Source organism: Apaloderma vittatum, unplaced genomic scaffold (genome assembly GCF_000703405.1).
Source record: "Apaloderma vittatum isolate BGI_N311 unplaced genomic scaffold, ASM70340v1 scaffold5428, whole genome shotgun sequence".
Taxonomy (NCBI): Eukaryota; Metazoa; Chordata; class Aves; order Trogoniformes; family Trogonidae; genus Apaloderma; species Apaloderma vittatum.
The window spans coordinates 15,614-39,658 of NW_009732274.1; the positions used below are offsets into that span (position 1 = coordinate 15,614).

General features: G+C 37.2%; 1 protein-coding gene across 1 annotated transcript in view; it reads right to left on the minus strand.

Moving 5' to 3' along the window:
* The window catches only part of TDRD9 (tudor domain containing 9), a 67,851-nt gene that overhangs the window by 12,728 nt on the left and 31,078 nt on the right, over positions 1-24,045 (minus strand). Inside the window, exons 9-26 of the mRNA XM_009875451.1 lie at positions 23,581-23,684; positions 22,044-22,102; positions 18,327-18,381; positions 18,093-18,177; positions 17,380-17,437; positions 17,165-17,269; positions 14,567-14,664; positions 14,066-14,197; positions 13,242-13,404; positions 13,095-13,158; positions 12,577-12,640; positions 9,697-9,741; positions 8,736-8,789; positions 7,992-8,108; positions 6,950-7,057; positions 3,563-3,663; positions 2,602-2,775; positions 1,179-1,290 (exon numbers count right to left, since the gene is read on the minus strand). Coding sequence (XP_009873753.1) covers positions 1,179-1,290; positions 2,602-2,775; positions 3,563-3,663; positions 6,950-7,057; positions 7,992-8,108; positions 8,736-8,789; positions 9,697-9,741; positions 12,577-12,640; positions 13,095-13,158; positions 13,242-13,404; positions 14,066-14,197; positions 14,567-14,664; positions 17,165-17,269; positions 17,380-17,437; positions 18,093-18,177; positions 18,327-18,381; positions 22,044-22,102; positions 23,581-23,684 — 1,698 coding nt within the window. The remainder of the gene's footprint in view (positions 1-1,178; positions 1,291-2,601; positions 2,776-3,562; positions 3,664-6,949; positions 7,058-7,991; positions 8,109-8,735; positions 8,790-9,696; positions 9,742-12,576; positions 12,641-13,094; positions 13,159-13,241; positions 13,405-14,065; positions 14,198-14,566; positions 14,665-17,164; positions 17,270-17,379; positions 17,438-18,092; positions 18,178-18,326; positions 18,382-22,043; positions 22,103-23,580; positions 23,685-24,045) is intronic.

Genomic DNA, 24,045 nt, shown 5'->3' on the forward strand with positions numbered 1-24,045 from the left:
AGCACACTCTTCATCTTCCTGACAGAAGCATTACTAAAATACAGTAAATTAAGAAAAGACTGCTTCCATTTTTCTAAACCAAATTAACATACAGAAAATAAGGTTGATTAGACAGATACATACAGATATGGTGAACTTCTCCTATTAGTGAAAGAATACCAGTTAGCTACATCTATCAGTAAATCAGCATTGTTACCGTTATGATCAGCCATCCTTTTAAGAAACTGAAAAGCACATAAATATTTAAATCAAATTGAATAAAATAAGTTAGCCTTTCAAGTGGCTTACTGAACTCTTATATACCATTTCTGATCTTATGTCGAATGCTTGCGATATAAACACTACATCTTGATTTACAATACCTATGATCATTAAAGCTGATGTATTACACAGAAGTAGCACAGATAGCTAAGTGATTAGAATATATTTAATCAAATCCATGAACATTATTGATTCAAGAGACATGGCTGAATAAAGTCAAGAAAACATTCTTTTCTGCACTTGCAAAACATGTCACTACTCTCAGGAGCTGTTTTAACATTTGAGCCTATAATTTCCACTAGCTCAGCGGTTTTTTTTTTAATTTTTATTTCAGCATCATATATATTGCTTGCTATTATTCAATTTGTTAAGATGATACTTAACACAAGATTTAAAAATTCTCAGCTTCAGAATTCAGAAATATTCAGATATATAATTTTCCCCTCACACACCACCTTTTATGTAAACAATATTTTTCCGAATGAGTGTGCAGTACTGTTAAGTCACCTAATTTCTCACATCTACAGCTTCTGAAGAAAAGTGCCAGTTTACAATAACTAGGTAAGTGTCCCAAATACCCACCCATTCTCATTTCAATAGTGTATGTAATTTTTTACCCCTCCCATTAATTCTTGTTACATTTATGCCTAATTCTAGTTAACACTTACTGTCAGTGAATCTCACAAATATTAACTGCAAATAAATTTCAATGTTTGAAATTTATGTGTGGCATACAAGTACTGTTTAACAAAGAACTATTAAAAATAGACCAAGAAATTCTCCATACCTCTTACAGACACTAAACCCATTATTGTTATCCATTCTTTTCATTTAAGCTTGTCAGTCAGTCACTTCCACAAACTTACCTAGGTATTGATTATTAGGTATGACCTACTTCAGATGTAGAACATTCCTACCTCTGCTATCTTGATAGAGAGAAGTCTATTTGGGATCATCTTTGACCATGGTGAACTACCAAATGTGATTTCCACAGGCTCCACTGTCTGCTTCTGATAGTCCACATTTACGCTAGAAAGTTTATACAATGAAGATACTAAATAGTGCATTTGCAAATGAAAACCCAGGAGTTCAATTTATTTATTTTTGCTTTTGTTTGCTTCCCAAGATGCCCCTAGGGCACATTTATATACTTAATGATTTTTATTTAGAAATACATGAATTCCATTAGAATGTAACATGATCACAGAGAATTAACATACTACAGAGAAATCATCTGAATTCCACCGTGACCAAACACAGGAAGATACATACCAAGACACAACTTTGCCTTCAATTTATTAGAAATCCAAAGAATTAAGGTTAAATAGTGAGACTTTTTGCTATTGCATGCCTTCTAAGCTTATTTTTTAAAAACAAATTGAGTTCATTCCTGCCTTCCTATTTTAGATTTCTTACTTTAAAATGTCTTACTTTAAAAATGTCTTACTTTAAAGCAGTACAAAGATAAATTCAGCATATCTTCTTTTTAATATCTCTTTTTACCTGATAGCAATTATGTACTCTAAAATTAAGTCTTTCCAAGTCCCTCGAAAATTACTTTTCACAAAGATTTTAAGTGCTGTTTGGGCACAGTGAAACTGTTAAAATGTTTTATCAACTGGAAGTGAAGCATTCACCTGTATTTTAATTCTCCCAGTTCATTCCTGCCTTCCTATTTTAGATTTCTTACTTTAAAATGTCTTACTTTAAAAATGTCTTACTTTAAAGCAGCTGCAGACCAATCAGGAGGTCAGCAGGTTACCATTTTAACAAGTTACTTACATGACCTGAAGCTGAGAATCACAGACCACATATAACAACAGTGAAACCCACAGGCCACATTTTTCTAGCAAAAGCAGGTGCGGACCAAAGAGACTCACTACACTGCATTACTCACTGGTATTCTCCACCATGCCTTCCCACCTGATGCTGTTACAGTTCCCCCCGGCTTCTGTTGTTACACTCCTCCTCTCTCCCTTTCTTTTACATCTGCAAATTTCACTCATTTATTTTGGTTATAGCAATCCTCATGTCATCTCTAGCACAAACAGAAATTACTGTGTACATCTGTATTTCCATATGCCAAAGGGAAATGGACAAGAATCTTAAAAATCCCCTCCAAAACCCCAGTGTAGACTTGGAGTTCTCTTAAACAGTAAAACACTTTTAACTATTATTTATGACAATCATGCTATTTCTAGTCATGCAAGTACATTCTGCTGATTCAAAGTTTACGCATCGGTTTTTTGAACCTAAAATGGCTTGATGACATTTCCAAGGAAACTTCCATTGAATCCATCAAATCTCATTTCACTCATTTTCCATATGCAACATAATTACCTTAGACATTTCACATTTGCAGTTACCACATCTTGCAATTGCCTTTCAATATCTTCTGGATTATGAACATTCAGCTCAAGAGGAATTTTCAGCTGTGACATCTTGACCGATAGGTACACTGCAGGAAGAATCTTAAAGCTCTCCATCGGGTTACGGGAGAACTCCACAAATGCCCTGTTCAAAAAAAACCCCACTAAATAAATACCTGATGAGAAATCAAAACCAAAGAAAAAACCCGCAAAATCCGTAATTTATTCTCCCTGTCTTTATCTTAGCAGGCCAGCAAAGGAGGTTTCTCACTGGCTTTGCCCACTGCTCTTACGCATCTTAAAACTTCAATTATCATAATGGTTGTAAGAAAATGTTCTAACATTCTCACAGTCACATACCAAATTTACTGAGCATATTTAATACATATAAAAAGTATGCAAGGTATGTGAATGAGAAAAGAATTACAGAAATAGAAAGGATGTGGAAATACACTTCACTAAGAAAAGAATTTAAGATTGGAACAGGCATAAGAGCAGCTACATGAATTCAACTTTGGGCAGTAGTAGTCCAAAGTTAGCTAGACAATGCACTGAAGCAGTCAGTCACATGCATTTTGTTCACAGCCATCCAACTGTAAAAATGAGATAAATTCAGCATGTAAGTTAGAAATAAATACATACAGACTGATTGCAGTTTAGAAAAGGTCCACTCTTAGAAAACAGAAGAGACAAAACAAAAAACAGTCTCAAACTCAACTAGTTTGTCTCATGTTATTCTACCCAATGCGTACTGAACTTCAAAACCCTCTTTCTTACTCTCACCAATACATTAAAAATAAATTATTGATTCAGAAGAGATGAGAATAAATAAAATCATTTTGTTAGGGCACCACTGACAAAGAAAGTAAGTGATTACTAGATTCAAAATTGAGAACATGAGAAAGGCAGGATACTAAGTATTTTATACTTACTTTGATCTATCATAGGCAATAGATTTTACCTGCCCACACTGTCTAAACTGTGACTGTAACTGTTCATGGTATAGATATCCATAGGGAGGAATATTCTTCACCTGTTAAGAAAAAGCAGTTAAATGTGGATACCATTTTAACGCATTATTAAGTTCACCTAAATAGTTAAGCTTCCTCTTTCACTTACGCTGCAACAGTGAAACACAATCTAAACCTCAACATATTCAAAAAACGCTATATACTGTATTATATTCAAAACTCTTAAAAGACAATAAAATCAGAAGTTTTGCTGCTAATCATAGAAATCATAGAATGACCTAGGCTGGAAGGGACCTCAGAGATCATCTAGTCCAACCTCCCTGTTATGGGCAGGGACGCCACCTCTTGACTAGACCTGGCAACACATGGGGACCGAGCGGGAATCGAACTCGCGACCTCAGTGTTGGTCCTTTTTGTCAGCACCGCGCTCAAACCACTGAGCTAACCGGCCCCCTAATGCTGCCTTACTGCCCCAAACCAGCAGAGAAATGTTTTCTTTCTCTAATTATAAATGAAGCAACTTCATCTGTAATCATATATAAAATATTTCTTCAACAATTTTTCCCAGAAGCTCTTTAGTATCCCTCTTTTTGGTTGTAACAGATACTTCCTTGTCTACCATTGGGAACTACACCCTAGGCAGTGTGTGTAGCCTGAGAAACAGTGGGAGCTACAGGCTCGCATGTCCTGGCAGAACTACCACAGACTGAATTACTCAAGTGTGGGAGGACAGCTTGCACAGCTGGAGAGCAGCTGTGGACAGATACACGCTGCTCAGGGATAACAAAGAACAACCTCCTGGTCTTCCCTGCGGGGAGAAGTAGCTCAAATATAAGGTGCTCTTACATGGAGGAGACAATGGGACAACCCAGCTTTGGTGGGTCAGGATAAGAGAAGGGCAACACTGAGATGGGAATTTTTAACACAGCATCCAGTCAGGACGAAGCAGATAATTTTTAGGCAACTTGCAGAGGTTTCCAGAACACAGATCTTGCATCTTACTGGGAGGCAATAAGGTCCCTGATAATCTGCTACAAGAGTAAGACACAAGCTCCTAGATTTCTGAAGGGTGTTGGAAGTAACTTTACGTAGGTCATGACCAAAACAGGCTCTGCCAGATCTATTAGCAAAAAATGTAGGACTTGTCATCAAAGTGATAATCAACAGCAGCTCAGGTCATAGCAACCAGAAGAGAGGGAAGCTGAAGATCTTGAGAATGAGGAAGACAAGCAGTAAAATACACATCCTGAGGTCTAGGACAGCATAGTTTGTTTGGTTTTTTTCAGGGAACTGGTAGGTGGGGTCCCATGGGAAGCTGCACTATCTCCATCCTCAGAGCTTTTTCCAAGCCCAAGCGGATGAAGGCCTAAGAAATATGATCTGAATTCACTGTTAATCTTGTTCTGATCCTATCACCAGATTAGATGACTTCATGGGGTCTCTTCCAAACTGAATTATTAAACAAGCTTGTTTTTCTTCTTGGGTTTTAAGCCTAAAACCGTTGCATATTGATAAAGTTAATGGAGTTGCAACATCTTTTCAAAGGCATTCTGCTAAGAATAACATTCTAAATACACTGGATTTTATAATGATTAGTGGATTCTATAGATGGTATATAGCTAAATATAATGGATTTTGACTTTAATATGTATGACCAAGGCAACAAGATAGTCATGCATTTCATGAATTCCTTGAGTTAAACTAGCTTGAAATCTAACTCTAGAAAGCAATAGAACAGCTTTCTCCTACTTCAACACTTGGCTCACTCAGGAGGCGCATGAAATCCAAAGTAAGAAAAAGGGATGTACAGCCAAAAGCAAAGCAAGACTCAGCAGCACTAATTTATATGAGTTCAAGGCTTTAGTTTCACAACTATTAATATGTTGCCATAGCCAGATACTCTTTTATCTACCTTTTTCTTACTCAATCATCTCGCATAGGAGATTTTGCTTTAACACAGAAAGACAGAACTCCTAACTAGCAAGTTCAAACTTCTGGACTTTAAACTATTTTCCAGGGGCTATACAACTGTCTATTCTTGTCTTTAGTTGTTACAATCTTAGACAAGAAAGAATAGATTATTTTAAAAAAAATCTTCATATGCCTTGAAGTTACAGTACTACGATCAGCTGCCGATCCAAAACATCATCTAGGTCAGACTACAGAAATTGCCTCAAGGCAAAGTGATTTAGAGAGACCAGAGAGACCAGAGTGTGTGAGGAATAACTGCCTTTTCATATCTTTGGCACACACCATTTGGAGCATCACACAGCTATAAGCATCGTCTCTCCAACTGAGAGCTTGAGGAAATTGCAAAACTTGTGCCCAGGAAGATCATTTACACTGATCAAGATACAGCAGCTACCTTTTTTCTCTTCAAGATAACAAGCAGTTGACATATGAGCAGATCAAGAGTTACATCATTAAAAGCAAAGAGCTCCTTAAACCTAACAGTTTAATCTTAACCTATGTTGCTGTGGCAAAACTGATCTCATCTTTATTCCATAAAATGAGTCTAATCTGATATTTTGCTTCAGTATCCTTAAACAATACATTAAAAACTTAAAAAACATACTTAAATGTGTTTGTGCACACATAGTGCCATGCCAGCATCTCCTTCAGTAGAGAACTAGCCTCTGTTCTTGGGTAAGCAGTAAAGCACAAAATAATTTCTTGGCAGTAAGCTTTTCTCTCCTACCTTTTCATCTAACTATTTTTTTCTCTTGTGCCAATACAAATCTCTTCTTTGAGGCTCACTTGTTTGTAGGTTTGTATTCTTTAAGTGTAGGTCATGGCTAGTTTACAGTGTTATTACCTAGTTCAGATACACCAAACACATCCTAGTTTGATTTTTTTTTACAAACTGGTACACAGTCTAACACAGCCATTTCAAAGTTGCTCTTAGTCACATAAAAAAATATTTCTCAAAGAAGGTAAACTCAAAGCAGAGTGCAATACCCAAGTAACCTTAATACAAGTATGCCAGGCACCATCATGTAGATTACAAAAAAGAAAGTTGCAATAACTCATTTCATAAATACTCATTGAAAAGTACCCTTGATAGTCCTTTTCTAGTTTTCAAAACTTGCATTGGTTTTATGAAAGTTTTTTGCCTGTGCAAGACTAGCAATCAAAGGGCAGTTCTTATAGGAATTCTAAAATTGCCCATTCGCACAATGTTTATTATATTGAAAGAAACAGAGATGGGAGAGAAGACAACTAAGCAAGTAAGGATCAGAGCGAAAATTATTTCTGTCCTTGCCCAGAACAAAACTTGAAATTACTGCTCAAATGCTACGTATTTGTATCGCTTTATTCTTTATTAGGTCATTCACTTTCTTAACATACCATCACAGTGGTTTTTGGATCTTTGCCAGCAAGCTGTCTCACAGCAATTTCTTCATCACATTTCCCAAAAGTAAAGTAGTTAGGATAGAAAGCACCAGCTATTACAACCTGAAATCAAGAAAAATTTTGTAAAACACTTCAAGAGACTGAATATAATCTGCCAAGAGATACACTAGCAACATAAAGAGATACCAATAGATCTTCATACGAAGATTTTTTTTTTAAATCTCTCTTTCCAGGAATTACTGTAATTGCAGACTAAACATTAACTCATGCAAATCCTTACAAACACTCATGAAAATCTTGAACCTCTGGAACAATTTTACAACATTTTAGTATTTTTTTATGCAGACTTGCTCTATGAAAACTATAATTGTTAGCCCTGATTTCAAGAAGAGCCTCAATTTAAAACAAATTCACATAAAATAGCTACATGAAAATTGTTCTGTTTTCATGTCACATCTTACAGCTCTGAATAGTTCACTGCCACTGGAATGATAAATAGGTCTGTGAAAATAAAATCACTACTAATCGGTCCAAATAAGAGAAGAAGTTTAACTGAAAATTTGACAAAGCTACAATAGCTAAAAGACATCTAATTTCTGCCATGCATTACCCCCCCCCATAACTAACCATGCCAGTGGCCCAATGGAGCACTCAAAACCAGCGAAAACATAATTTTCAGAATTATTAGCTCTTAGCCTTCCAACACAGAACATTCTCCTTTATTTTTTATGAGTTTAACAAAGATTAATCTAGATACACAGTTTAATTCATCTCAGTATGACCTGATTTCAATGAACTGTCAGAAGTGAAGGGACAGTCAGGCAAGTGAATCACTGCCAACTCTGAACTACTGAAAGTCCCACCAGTTGCCCTTTGAAGTTTTCAAAAAGAATTACTTTTTTTCCACTTGCAATCTCAATCTACATAGAATTTTGAAACCTGGGTGCAATACTAATTCATCAGTATTAGTACATAGAAACCTAGTTACGATTTTTGTAAAGAATAGTTCTCCCCTGAAGAGTCAATAAAGCGTTACCTGTAAAATGAAGCGTTGTTTGTATGCCCATTCCTGATCCATAGGAGATGGCTGAGTATTAACACACATATTAAATGCTCCAACTCGCTTTTTCAAGTCATGAAATAACTCTGACACCTGAAAATTGAACTATAAGTTATATATTAAACAGATCAAAACTGTCCACAAATTAAAATAAAATCTGGTAATAAAAGTCTAAGTAAGTGGGCAAATTTCCTTTCCTTTCTAGGAGATCAGCATATATTTCACCAAATATACTGCTTAGCATCTTTACTTCAGAAAACAACTACAGAAGTGTGACTCAAGCAATTTTCCTGACAAGACTTTATAAAGTAGAATTTTGTAGTCGCAAAGCATATTATGTATGTATGATAAAGAATAAAATTAGAAAAAGAACCAAAATAATCTTTTACAAGGTGATATACTGATTCTCCATTTAAATCATCCTGAGTTTGTATCTTAGAAGGTAAAAAAGCATGCTAACAACAACTTGGAAATCTGTACCTAACTGTAGCAGTGACCGCACATGTTGCACCCTGACCTCAGCTTCAAGTGAGATCACACTTAGGTGCTACAGCAGAACGTGCTGCCAAGCTTTCAATCCTATGCTTGTCCAAGAAGCTCCCATAAGCAGCCACCGGTCCTCCAACCACATCCTGAATGCCTTCGTTGTCCCAAATTAACATTTGTAAAAATAAGGATGGTTAAGTCTTTCTGCTCATATAAATGATTATTTCATCTTACCTCTCTGATCCTCTTGATATTAATATGATTTGATCGACCCCACTCAAGCTCTTTCTGGAAAAGAAAGCAAAAAATGCAAATATAAAAATAGTTAGAAACTTGTTTCTTTTACTGCTAGTAAGCTTTCTCTCATATTCTTCTATGCAGACACAAACAAGTTATACAAACTGATAGAAGATTGTTTGCTTTGCATTTCATAGTTTGCTTTGCATCCATACCAATTGAATATTATGACACTACAAAACTATAAGAAAATTATATATTTGACTAATATTGTGGTTAACACCAGTGCAGCTGTGTGTCATCTAAATTTTTTGTACAAATCCACCAGCCCAACTCCTCTGGATTGCTACTACAGAATCTACCAGAAGATACACACTTCTCCCAAAAACCCAGAACTTCTTTATCCAGATGCGTAAATATCAGACACATTCCTGCATCTTGGATACTCATTGTAACTCAGTGTATGTTATGTGCTGGTGTTAAAGCAGCATACTATGCTCTGAAAGAAGCAGAGAAGTAAATAAGGTTTTCTTATACACACAAAAAAAGGACTGGATGTCCTTGTGCACATACTACTGTTTTCTGTGACTGATGCACATAATTTTTCACAGTCTATTTGGGAAAGACAGGAGATTTGTGTGTTTCTTTAAAAAATAAATAGACATTTACACAAATTAAAGATTTATTTCAACTACAGCTCGATTTCTCTTTTCAGCTTGGATTTCAAACTCTGGCTACTGTTGATCCATGTGTGAAAGGGACTGGAAAAGGGATTCCTTTATATACTCGACACTGGATTCAAAGACTTATGTTCTCTCAAAACCCATGCTTCTATTTACTTATAAAAAATGTAACTACTATAGAGAAAGAACACTAGCAAAAAAAAAGCCTTATTAAAATATTCTAGCACTGAAGACACCAACTCTGAATTGAAAAGAAGAAGTTAAAGTTAACTAACCTTGGGATGTCTCAGCTCCCCTTTTTGTCTGCAGGCCTGCCATGTCTAGGAAAGAAGTAAGGTAGTACTCAGGCACAAACCCTAGTGCATTAGTAATTATTATTACAGATATTAACATCACTCTTAAAACAATGAAGTTTCTTACATACCTATACCGATTCAAAAACAGAGATTCCCTTGGGCTAACAAAGACTATAAATATTTAAGCAGAAAAGAGTATAAGGAAACCTGAATCACAGTAATTTAGGTTGGAGGTGACTTCAATTGTTCCCACAGAGCAAGGCTGATTTAGAACAGGTTTTTGAGGATCTTGCCTGTAAAACCGAGAGTCACCTTGACTGACCTCATGGTTGAACCTGCTCTGAACAGGATATTGGAGTACGGACCTTGTGAGGTCCTTTCCAGCTTGAATTATTTAATGATTCTAGTCTAATACAGTGGTTGCCGGGTTGGTTCCTAAGCAGGTATTGGTGCTTCTCACTCTTATCAATAGTCACACACTGTTTTGTTGAGGGTGGGCAAGAACTTTTCCTTTGCTCATATATGAGTACATGAAGCGGTGTGGCTGCTGCAAAAGGTAATTTTAAGAATGCATTACTGGAGAGCTGAAAGCGTGTCAGGGTTACAAATGTTGTACCACGACATGATGAACAACAAGAATGGCTGTCTTTGTCGGTTTAGAGATTATGGCATGCAGTGATGCATCTACAGACTGTAAAGGAGTTTAAGCACTCTTGGATGAACTGTATTTACATATAACTGCCTCAAATTTGCCATCAGCTTGGGCAACTAAACTGGAAACACAGTATTTACGTCACTGAATTTTTGGACATAGCTTAAGAGATTTTAGACCAGGGCACAATCCAAAAGTATGCCAAACAAGTTGTATTCCAAGGTTTAAGTCTTGATTTGTGTTGGGAGAGGTACAATAGCCACTGAGATAACACCGTAACATACAACAGGCTGTCCACCTAGCTTTCTCAGAGGAGACGGATTGAGTATTAAAGCACATGCAAACATTCATAAATAAATAGAACAACTTAGACACTTTGATTTGATGCTGTAATTAAGCAGGCTACTTTCAGAAACTTTCTCCTGGCTTTGGGACAAAAGTAAACGAATTAACTGATTCAAATGCAGTTCTGATGTGGATGCCTTCCAGAAAACAGGGCTGGAAGAAAAATTAACATATCTAGAATATTAATTAAAATAATCTCATTATGAGGCAGCTAATTTATGACAGATGTCTTCAGAATCCATTTCTTCTAGTTTGACAGCATGTCACCTCATAACATAATTTTCCAGCTTACTGTGGACACTGACTATTAGCATAGTTGAACAGCCAGACTACATTTCCCTACCTTGACCAAGGCTACCTGATGTACTGATTTTAAATAATGCTTTTGACATCCACCACTTCCATACCCAAGCCTTATAATATGTCAGAAAAATAAACTCCTCATTTGACATATTTTTTTCCTTTTAAAATCTCTTAAAAAAACAAACCCAAACACATCATCACTTAAACCAGGCTGGTTAGCTTTAACTTCCTTGGATTCTCTTCTTTCTACTGCCAGAGCTTTTGACCTTTTCTAACTCATTGAAACCTTTCCATAAGCAAGGGCTTAAAAAAAGACATGCTAATGAATCACAGAACTTCAGGCTACCCTGGAATTTGAAGATGTAGTAGAGATAGTTTGAAAACAAGTTCTTTCTCTGTTCTTTTCTGATATTCTGTCATTAAAAACAAAGTTTTCATATCACGCACACTTAGAGATACTGCCTGGGAAGGTCTGTTTGAATATTCACAGAGAGGGTGATCAGATATTGGAATGCACTTCCCAGGGAAGTGGGGGAGTCACAGTCCCTGGAGGGGTTTAAGGAGAGGCCGGATGTGGCACTCAGTGCCATGGTCTAGCCGATGTGATGGTGTTGAGCCATAGGCTGGACCTGATGATCTCAGTGATCTTTTCCAGCCTCAACAATTCTGTGATCTGTGTTGATCCTCCAGAACAACATACTGGTTTATAGAAATATCATCTTCAGATTAACAGGACATGAGGGAAATGTAGCATGCAACAGGATAAGTGGGATTCAGAAAACACAATGTTTGAGCCTCAGGATCAGTGGGTATGTGTGGCTATAAGCCCATGTGTGCTTCATAGAATTCTGACATCAGAGTACACAAAAACAAGTCAGCTTTCACCAAAATGAAAAAATGTCAACGTATACAGAAAGGTATAAATTAATCTCCAGCTGAAGACTTTGGAGTCTACAGAAAACTAGAGAACACGTCAGATCATCCACAATGCAAGACGTTGGATTTTGAACAATAAGTTCCTCTAGCAAGAGTCTTCCCTGCGCTGTAACAGCAAGGATCGGCCTCTGTCCATGGTGCTGCGCTGCACAAATGCCGGCAGAGAAACCGCACTCGGACAGAAGAAAATGTTACAAAGTCGACCCTACGAAGTCTGGAGAACAGACATCAAACTCATTCTGTACTAGACCTTACCAGTCCAGACTGCCCTCGGTTAAAAGGGTGCTATCAATATCACTGCCTCTGACATCATTCGGTCCCCATGTGTTGCCTGATCTAGTTGAGAGACGTCCCTGCTCACGATAGGGAGGTTGGATTAAATGATCTCTAAGGTCCCTTCCAGCCTAGGCCATTCTATGATTCTATCTTTGGTTATTACAACAGAGACAACTGGAACTAGCAGTGTTACACAGTGGAACACAACCCTCAAAAAGCTACACTAAGCTACAAGTAATGTAAAGCTTTTAGCAACTTCAAAGCACAAATGCTGCACTGATCCTACAAAGCTGAGGAGGTGTGTCTGGGTCTATTTCACTGAAAGATAAGCTGGAAAAAAGACTTACCTTAAATGCATTCACAATTGCAATACAGTCACTCTTACTATTCTCAGCAAAACCCAGTTTGTTCCTGGCAATACAAACAATAAGAATTATCAACAATATTTTTTAGAAACATTTAACGGATTATACAGCTCAGAACGCTACACTATTAGCATCATCTGGGACTTTAACAAACAAGTCAATGCATTTATTGTAATTATTTTTTTCTCATTTACACCTTCTTGCTGAAGGTAAATCATGTGGGCAGTGTAATAAGAAAAAATAATCCTTGCTATTAAAAAAATATAAATTAACAGACACTGCCACATAATGCTATCACAAAGGCAAAGCCGAAGAACCATGTTAGTTAGTTCGCAGGGAAATAGATTTCAGTATCTCAAGGTACCCCTGGAAAAGCTTCTTTTTGCACTGCTCAACTGACAGAAAATTAGACTCATGACATGGAAAATTACATTTTGTAGTCACCTTAGCCCTCTGCCCCCAAATATAGGCAGGAAGTCGTAAAACATCTAGTGTAATACCTGTATCCATCAACATGCTGTTTGAAAGGTATTGTAAAAAAATTCCGCAAAGAGAGTGCCGCAGCTACAAGAAAAACAAAGCAAAATTAAAACCTGCAAAACACTTGCTTTTAGAGAAATGTTCTTGCATGTTCTTCTTTCAGTTACCTATAATCAGGCATTCTTCTAAGCACCCGAAGATGTGCCCAAGGACTATCAGCTTTCCAAGACGCAGATCCACTGGCAAATTTGCCAATACCCTTCCTAAGAAAGTCAGCTCACCATCATGTGGATTTCCTTCTGTTTGTACACAAGTTGCAAGTGCTCCCAGCTAGAGAAATTAACATTTACTCACTTGGAAAATTGACAAAGTATATATACGACCAGTTTGTAAGAAAATAGGACAAGAAGCGAGCATTTCAAATCAACATCAAGTAGTATAAAAATTGTAATTAAGTTGAAGTTCTTTACTTTTAAAAGCCTAGCATTTTGAAAGTAAAATTTCTACTATATATACTAGATATAAATGCAAACTGCAAATGATATAGCTATTACTTCTTATGCATGCTGGAAAAGAAAAAGTTTAATGCAATGAATATTCTACTACATAACTTTATAACTGAAAAGCAAGATCACCAACTTCCATATACAGCTAAGAGGCAGCTCTTCAGACTGACCCCTACGACCATAAGGTGTAAGAGTGCAATTTTACTACTTAGTAATAAATAATTTCACTTACAGAGTTCAAGTTATCTTTTTTTCTATTCTTTCTCACCACAGATGCTAATTTACATTTACATTCCCTGATGAAATCATGATCCTGTTCTAATGAAGGGGACGATAACCAAACAGCAGCCAAATATATGAAAACTTCTCCAGATTGTCCTATTTCAGGTTCCAATTAAGGCTACTACTAACTTAAATACTAAGAAAAGCACTTCTACTGTACATTTTTATTACCTTGATTTTAACAACATTAAAAGAATGCCTACCTCTTTCAGTTGAATTATGGTACGTTCAATGTCACCTACATTGGGTGGAGTAAGAGCTGTTGCCAGCAAGTCTTTTGGTCCCCCCATGTCAAGCAATTTTATTTTTAAGACTGTAGTTCCCAATGGACAACACTGAAGGGAGGACAAGTTACAGTGACTTTTCTTCCATGGAAAGTGTGATAAAATGTTTTATATAAGTTAAAAAGTTTAAAAGTAGTAAAACTTGAAATTAATTTTGTATAACTAAGAATATTTTTCTTTTGAAAAGACTGCTTCTTTTCTAATCTACATCTATTTTAATGCTATAATGCACCTCCTTCTATTAAAACAATTATGTGGAATGGTCTTGGGCAATTGAATTCTTGAATTCAATTCAATATTACAGTTATTAGTAACTATTCAATTGTCCACTGTCTTCAGGAAAAGTAAAGCAAAAATTCTTTTTATTGTCTCTGCTATTACCACATGCAATTAAAAAATTCTGTTTCCCAAAAGTCTTACTAGTATCTCAGGTAGTGACTTCTCTGGAATAAAGTCTGTCCAGAACTCCTTGTGTACAAGCCTGTAACAATACCCTTCGGAAACACGTCCTGCACGACCTTCACATAAAAGAACAAATCACCAATTTGTAAACTGCCCAACTTTCAGACTGTTCAAAACCCACTCATTTAGAAACTCTCTGGGAAGCTGAGAAGCACATGACAGCTGATGCTGCAGGCTGACCAGGGTTTTGCTCTCTGGCAGCAGACAGGCCCAGCAGAGGCACTTGCTCTAGCCCTTCCTATGTAAAGATCAGACAAAATCATTTTGTTTTTACAGCAGCAGTAACTAACAAAATTACAGAAGTATTTCACTCAAATACTTCTTTCAGATAACTGCCCTCAAATCAGCATCCATGTCTCTCAGTTGAAAAGAAACGACAAACCTTGTGCTACAATACCCTTTCCCAAAACTAGGAAAAGGCCAGTCCTACCTATTCTAAATGTAATAAAGATAAATATGTGAATGCAGGTTTTAGCATATTGCCAAACTGAAGACTCCATATGCAGGTAAATATGATTTGTGTTTGTATTTCTGTACACAAAGAGTATGCTCGGATTTCTTATTTGACTCTACAGTTCTACGTAAACAATTTTTAAGATACCATGATAAAGAGCAAAACATATCTACTATTTATAGAAAACACACAGATTCAGAAAGTCTGTCTTCACAAATCCAAACACCACTCACTTCAACAAACTAAAGAGTACTCCACTCAGTGGGATACTCCACTGGCGAATCAGGCCAAACTTTTAAGTCATATGACGCATAGTAAGTCAAACTCCATCACACAAAACGCTGCTTCTGCTGGCTGTCGTAACCTACAGTGATCCAAATCCAAATGGAAACAAAGGCGTGTATTGTTTTTTGCATGGCAAAATTTTGGTAGCAGGGGGGCTACAGGGTTGTCTTCTGTAAGAAGGTGCTAGAAGCTTTTCCCATGTTTGATGGAGCCAATAACAGAGGGCTCCAAGACAAAACCACCACTTGGCAAAGGCTGAGCCCATCAGCACTGGTGGCAACGCTTCTGTGGTAACATTTAAAACTGCAGCAGAACAGCAAGGGAGAAGAGTGAGAGTATGGGAGAGAAGCAACTCTGAAGACACCAAGGTCAGAGAAGAAGGAGAGGGGGAGAGGAGGTGCTTCAGGCACCAGAGCTGAGCTTCCTCTGCAGCCCATGATGAAGACCATGGTGAGGCAGGCTGTCTGTCTGCAGCCCATGGAGGTTAACAGTGGAAGAGATAACCACCTTCAGCTCACAGAGGACACCATGCCAGAACAAGCGGATCCTGTGATCCTGTGGGAAGCTCAAGCTGAAGCAGGCTCCTTGCAGGACCTGTGGACTCATGAAGAGCAACTCACACTGGAGCAGGTTTGCTGGCAGGACTTGCGACCTGGCAGGGGACTCACACTAGAGCTGTCTGTCCCTGAAGGACTGTACCCTGTGGAATGGACCCACACTGGAGCAGTTTGTGAAGAACTGAAGCCCATCAGAAAGACTCATGTTAGAGAAGTTAATGGAGAAATGTCTCCTGCAGGTAGGATCCTACACTGAGGCAGGGGAAGAGTGCGAGGAAGAAAGAACAGCAGAGACAATGTGTGATGAACCGACCACAATCCTCATTCCCCATCCCCCTTTACAGCTTGGGGGAGGAGGTAGAAAAAGTCAGGAGTAAAGCTGAGCCTGGGAAGAAGATATTTTAAGATTTGGCTTTATCTCTCAGTATTCCACTCCAATTTCATTGGTAATAAATTAAATTAGTTTCCCCAAGTTGAGTCTGTTTTGCATGTGATGGTAATTGCTGAGTGATCTTCCTGTCCTTATCTTGACCCATGAGCCTTCCATCATAATCTTTCATTCCCTTTTCCAGTTGAGGAGCAGAGAGTGATAGAGTAGCTTGGTGAGCACCTGATGTCCAGCCAAGGTCAATCCACCAAAAGCTGCAATGGTGAAGTCCTCACAGTAGTTAAAAATTAGGATATTTTTACATCTAAGGATGTCACTGTTACTCATGTATTTTCGACTCTTGTTAATTGAAGCCAAAAGATTTTGATATTTACAAGTACTGTCTTACTGTAAGAGCTGATATGAAATCTGATTTAACCTTGTGCTACAAACACTGGTCTACACTTTAGACACCGCTGTGGGTATTTCAACCGATTTAAGAGTGTCAAAAAGACACTGAAATTTCTTTTACTGCTCAAACTCACAAGTAACTAATAAATACCTACCAGTACCCATCTCTCCTTTCTAAAAATGGCCACTAAACGACCACTAAACAGAAAAGAATTCTCCTAAGTTTTATAGTCCATGAATTTTAATGCTTTTCAATAAAATACAGAACATTCCATTGGAATACTTGAACAAAATAAAATATTCAGACATAGCTATTTAACCACATTTAAATATCCTGACATGGTAAGGAATTAAGTGTTTGTATGAACTATTCGTAGCAAACTGATCCCTGCTTTTTACTGCTGATAAAAAGAAAAGCAATGCAGAATTCTCCATAAAAGTTCACTTTTAAAATTCCTTCCCAGTGCCTACTGTCATCTTACCTTTTCTTTGACTGCAGTTTGCTTTAGATGCCCAGCTAAGTCTCAAACTTTGGTAATTAGTTTCCTCATCACAAACCAAAGTTTTAGTTAAGCAGAAATCTATCACTGCAATTAAGAAAAAAACAGTGACATGTTGCGGAGTTTTAGGATAGTGTAAATAATGACAATATTTACAAATACAGCATACAAGCAATTACATGATTTAGGTGACTTACCATACTTTACATCAGGAACTGTTACAGAACTCTCAGCTATGTTTGTGGATAGAATAACCTGAGTTTTGAAGCAAAAAATGAGCAATGAACACAGAGAGAAAAAATTACTCCCATTAATGTTCTTACATGAAAAATACAACTAACTATGAAGAAATACAAATGTAATGGCAACATAGCATTTCCACTCTGCAAATTAAAAGAAGCAACGCAGCACAAAAAAAACTTGTGTTTTCTTCTCCTAAAATCAGAAAAGCACAAAAAAGTAGTATAGCACATGACAAAAGGGAGGAAGCATGGAAATACTTCCTTATGCCTTTGTTATAAAAAACTCATCACACTATTAGCAGCAATAAAGAAAACCAGGACACTAGCCAAAACGTGGGCAAGAGACTCCAATTCTAGAGCACTACTTTGCTATGCAGTGCCACCAGCAGCACACTACTGTCATGCAGATGCAACAATTAACACGGACAAACTATCCCAAAGGATAAAAAGTGTCACACAATAATTTAAGGCTAACTTCCTGTAAGTGCACTTCTCTTGAGGTCTAAAGAACAGTTAAAGCAATAGCTTGGTAAGAAAGGCAACCAGTTACATCTTGAGAAAATAAAACCGCTTTGCCCTCATGACAGTTTGAGTTAGCACAGCTAGTGTTATTTTTATGTTATTATTTGCTATTATTGCTCTTAAAGTAACGATTCAAAAATATTTACTTTTCTGTAGCCAGGAGTTGCAGGCAAAAATATATTACTTTGTTCCTCTAATGTCACACGTGAGTGAAGCAGGTACACTTGCCACCTAAAAAAAGATATTAGTGAAATATTTACTGATGCAAGAATATAAAAATTAAAGCTCTGTGCTAAATCATATTATGTACTTAGAACTCATATAGCTCAGAGATTCATGTTCAAGTTTAACTAAACTGAAACAAATATGGTATAACTTACCTTTTATTAAACATATTTGAGATACATGAGTGCATGTAGCTTATTTCACTCAAACCTATGGAAAAAATAATCAAGAGTTTGTCTTCTTTTTAAAGTCATCACTAGCAATTCTAAAACCAATTCTCATGTCTACTTAACTCTGTAACTGACTTTCCTTACTACCTCCTTCTCATCACATAATAAAAATAAGAGTTTAACAGTAAATGTGGCCATGAGTCATTAAATCTGTCAATCTTCCAAGAGTTGTTTTGCATAATTTGACACTTAAAGTGGCAATATTGGACATAAAGGTCATCCACCAGTGTCCTATTATTAGTCCCTGCTTCAGTTCCTTACAGCTGAACTAGAAATTAGATGGAAGAGGGATACATGATGGGCTCGAAACTGTGATTAAGGTAAGCAAGGAAAAACGGCCAGAAAGCAAGAAACTGTGGCAAGAAAAGAAGAAACAGTTTCAACAAGAAACCAAGACAGTGATAATATATGGTTGGCTGGGAAAAGAAATTGCATGGAAATTAGTCAATTACTGGAGTCAGAAAGACTGAAACTGAAAAATGACGGGAAGTGACTATAGGCAAGGGAAATAAAAGATGTCAAGAGTTGAGGGGAGAACAGGTGAGCTGGAGGAGAGCGAAAAAAAGGTAGAGGGGCAATCAGACGGAAACTTAAAAGTTTCAGAGGTGTCCTTTGAGTGAGCTTGGTAAACACACCAAGACAATGAAGAGACCAGGGCATGAAGAAATGCAAAAAACCCCCAAACAGCCAAAAACCAAAAACCACAAACAAAGAGATTGACAGAGTAGAACATATAAAAGCTTAGGATAGCAATAGTAGAATATGTAATATTCACATATATGTAAAAAAAAAAAAAATCACTTCATAGTTTAACATGGTACTTCGTATCACCTAGTGACGGACTAACTCTGGAATCAAAGGAGAGCTGATTACTATAGGATATTTACCTGGAAAGAATCAGACTCGGTAACAATCAATCAATCAATAAATAAAGCACTGACCAAGACAGGCAATTACAGCAGGAAGGGTAAACATGGCATCCTACTAAAGACATCTGCAACTGGTTTATGGAAATGGATTCTGTCCCATCATCGAGTTCCACAAAAACAGTAGGCAAAAATCACCTAAAAGTACTCCTCAGCACGGCAGTACTCTTTCTGGGTGCTGCTGCCTGCTCAGCTTGAAACGTCAATGGGCATGTTACTATGAATGTACAAGATGCTATGCAATCATAAGCACTCAAAAAATCTAGGCATTTCAAATCAGTGTCCTAAATGTGGAGGTTATTTTTACCCAAATCTCTGTCTCAGCTGGCCTCTTGTAAACTGAAGGCTCTCCTCCCCTTCTCTCCAGCCTTGTATAAAGACTGTTTACCAAGAAAATTGCTTATCATGTGTTCAACATCAGTTATAAAACAGGCCAAGGTCAAAAAACTGAACAACAACAAATACCCAGCCTGAGTACTAGCTTATTCAAAAAGCGCTATTTACACAGGTTTTCATGAATTTACCAAATGCATTTGAAGAAAAAGTTTTATCTTAATAGATGCAGTTATAAGACATCTGAGCATCAGCAGCACAGTAAAAAAACACCTCAAAGTGAAAGATAAAGATTTGGGAATTGAAAGTGGTAAAGAGTAATTTCAGCCTGAAATGAAGATTCAGAGGGCCTGGGGAAGTCTGAAAGGACACCAGACATACACCAAATGAGACGCCAGAGGCAACAGAGACGGTCTCCATACTATATTAATGGCAAACTAGAACGGGTCCGACATTGACATGATGAAGTAATTCCTTCAACCCATTGATTTTATAAAGAGGGTAACTTTCAGAAAGGCAGCTCTAGTGCCTTTTAGCTAGCAGGAAGCACCTTACACTGGAAGCTACTCTGCAAACATAGTACATTTTTGTGCTGCTGATGTGTTTCTAGCCCTAGTGCTAGCCTGTCTACCTCTAAGCAAAACAGCAGGGAAATGACAGAAAGTCCTGACAGGGCTGGACCTTGCTCTGCCCAAGGAAGCAGCTGCTCTTGACTCCAACATGACTCTCCACTAGAACATAACCGAGTCACAGAATCGTTAAGCAGTTTTGGTTGGAAGAAACTTTCAAGATCATCTAGTCCAGCCTTTGTTCTAGTCCTATCAACATCACTAAACCATGTCCCTTAGCACAACATCTACCCTTCTCTTGAACACCTCCAGGAATGGCGACTTGACCACCTTCCTGGGTAGGCAACAGTGTCAAATGCCTTACTAAAGTCAAGATAGACAACATCCACAGCTTTTCCTTCATCCAACAAGTGGGTCACCTAGTCACAGGAGATCAGGTTTGTTAAACTGGACCTGCCCTTCATAAAGCCATGCTGACTGGATCTGATCACCTGGTTGTCCTGCATGTGTTGCATAATAGAACTCAGGATGATCTGCTCCATCAGCTTCCCTGGCACTGAAGTCAAACTGACAGGCCTATAATTTCCCAGATTATCCTACCGTTCCTTCTTATAGATCAGTGTTATGTTGGCTGACTTCCAATCAGCTGGGACCTCCACAGTCAGACAGGAGTGCTCATAAATGATGGACAGTGGCTTCGTGGGCCATCTCTCGACACTCTAGGATGAATCCCATCTGGTCCCATAGATTTGTGCACATCGATATGGAGCAGCAGGTTGCTGACCATCTCCCTCCTGGATTATAGGGGGGACATTTTGCTCCTGGCCCCTGTCTCTTGGCTTGGAGGGCTGGCTTTCCTCAGGAAAAGTGTTTCCTCTGCCTCAGTCTTTAGCCATAAAGGTATTAAAAGCACCTCAGCAATATCCTCATCTTTGGTGACCACATTTCCTCCTGGGTCTAGTAGGGGATGGAGGCTCTCCCTAGTCTTTCTTTTGTTGTTTATGTATTTTTTGAAACTTTTCTTGCTATCCTTCACCTCCAAAGTCAGACTAATTTCTAGCTGTGCTTTGGACCTTCTAATTATCTCCCTGCATAACCTAACAATATTCTTGTACTCGTTATGAGTGACCTGCCGCACAGGCAATAACTTCTCCGTTTTTCCCCCTGATTTTCAGCCAAATCTCCCTATTCAGTCAGGCTGGTCGTCTTTGCTGCCGGCTTGTCTTATGGCCCATCTTTTCAAAGTTTTCAACTAGCAAACCCTTTTGTACTTCATGAAGTATACTTGAAACCACCAGGCAACAGGTTTGTGATCATCAGGAAACCCAGTCTGAAGCCTAATTACACAAAAAATTATTGGATGCTTTCGTTTTGGCTGTCATTCTTATTTGAACCTTCTTACTACACCAAACAATTTACGTGGAGAGAAAAAAAAAAGTGAATTTTAACTTTTACAACAAGAATCTAAATAAAGATTACACAATATGTGGCTACGAAAATATCTCTATAAGATTTCTAAGACCTTCATGCAATATTTAATAACTAATCTAAAAACCCAAGGAATTGAACTTCTATGCATTAGCTGTAGAATTTTATTAGTGTAACTCCATTTTTAAAACATACCAAGTCTTAATTTTTGACTCACAGCTCTTCCAATTATTGCCACATTTAAATAAGTTTGCAAGAAAAATTCCCCAATACACCAATCAAGCCCAGTTAAGTATGTGTTTAATAAACCCCTGGAAAGAAGTGCCAGAAGAAAGCTTATTAAATGACAAATAAGGAAAGATACTGTTTCTAAGACATATACCGACCTGGTAAAAATACTAACACACTTCCACGTTCTGACGTAACACTCAAGTTATTTTTCTCCCTAGCAAGAATACACGGTTTCATTAGTTTTACAATCTCAGCCGACTTTATTACCCCAAGTTATTTTATTCTGAATGAACAGAGAGAACTGCACATTTTTAATAACATGTATTATTATTTAAATTACCTGAAGAAATAGAATTCAAATGACTATTTGCAACTGTACTATGTGAAAAACAGGATAAATAAACATTGAACCAAATCATTAGGTTTAGTTTTGTCTTCAAAATTATGTAAAAAGAGAAATATTCTTACTTAGCAATAAAATCAATCAAAATTAGGTTACCAAAGATCTTAAAATGGAAACACACTAAACTACTGCAGAAATCTATGCAAGCTTATTCAGTGATTTTTCAAGTATATGCAATGCTTCTCATACTCTGGAAGTATTACCAGACACCTTTTAACCAAAGTCTAGCATGTAAAAAAAAGCTAACCATTATCAAGAACTACAGGTCATGACACAAGCTTTATAGGTGTGATTATCTCCCATTAATCTGTTACGAGACAAGAAGCTAAAGTTATTTTAATACAATATAGAACTTGTATTTTCTGTTGTAGTCTTTCCTGATATAAAAATCTTTTCAACCATCTTCAAAGTCTCTACTCTTAAACTATATAATGAACAGAAAGTTTAGTTTTTAATGGTAGGTGCATCGCAATGGATATTTGTAACAGCTCTTTCAGTATTTGAAAGCTGAAATGCTAATACCTTCATGCTTTCTTACAAAAGGTAGTTTATTAGTAAAAGGTAGTTAAATTAGACCATCCTAAACTACTTTAAAACAGCCTAATTGAAAGATCAAAATAAATAATCAAAAAAACTTCACTTGGTATCTGGTCAGATGAGCTTAAGTAATGCTTTCTAAAAATTACAAGTTTATGTAATACAAGGTTTGAAAAAAGCTCACAAACAAAAAACGAATTAAAACCATCCCTAAATTAAATATACATTGTTAGATTAAAGTTGTAGAAGCAACTTTACTACATTTTCAGATACTAAACATCAATTTATAAGACACAGAGTAACAAAGACCAGTATGTACTTATCTATAAAGGCATGAGGTAAAAAGCCAGCAAAAATCAATGCCTTGTTTGTGTTCTTTTTTCATGGCTTAATGTATGTTGTAGTTTACAATATATAATAGTAGTTCTGGGGTTTATTCTTCACATAAATAATACTCAGCTCTGGTCTGCAGCAACGACTGTAGTTTCCATATGAAGTGGTTGGCTTGAATGGCCACTTACACTCCAGGGCACGAAGTGTATTTCAAGAACACAAGTCAGTAAGACCCACAAGCAGTTTTTCATATGACTGCCCTGAATAGACATCATAGGAATATACAAAATGAAAAGAGACATGCATAGAAAATTAAGTTACCACTAGTAACTATAATATACGGGCTGCTGCTTCTCCTTAGCTATTGTCTCACTTCCCCAAAGAACTACTAATTCCAGATCTTGAACTGTGTATCTTACCTATTGCTCTTCATCTCCAACTCATCAAATGACTCAATCAAAGACACTGCTGCTTCATACACTTCCCTTACTATCTTTGGTTCCTCAATTGTCTGAAAAGGAAACTGTGGAGAAGAATGTACTGAGGTTAACACAGTTAATAGGCAAAAGACTGTAGATCATATGTCAATGTATCAAGTGCTTTTCAGTTAAAACTGATCCAGCACAGAAGCTGTACCAAGAAGGAACTTAATCTGGAGCGTTCATTACCTTCTAAATAGACATTTTCCTTCAAGCATCCTATCATTCTAATGCTAAAGAAATACTTTTGATATTTACCTAACTAAGACAAACACTAGCCCAGACTCTCTATTTCTTAACATTTGCAGGACATACTCCTTAACCAGAAGTATTAAGCACGTGAGAACATGTTTAATAAACTAGACATGCTCTGGGAATGTTTTATAATACTGCACATATTTCCCT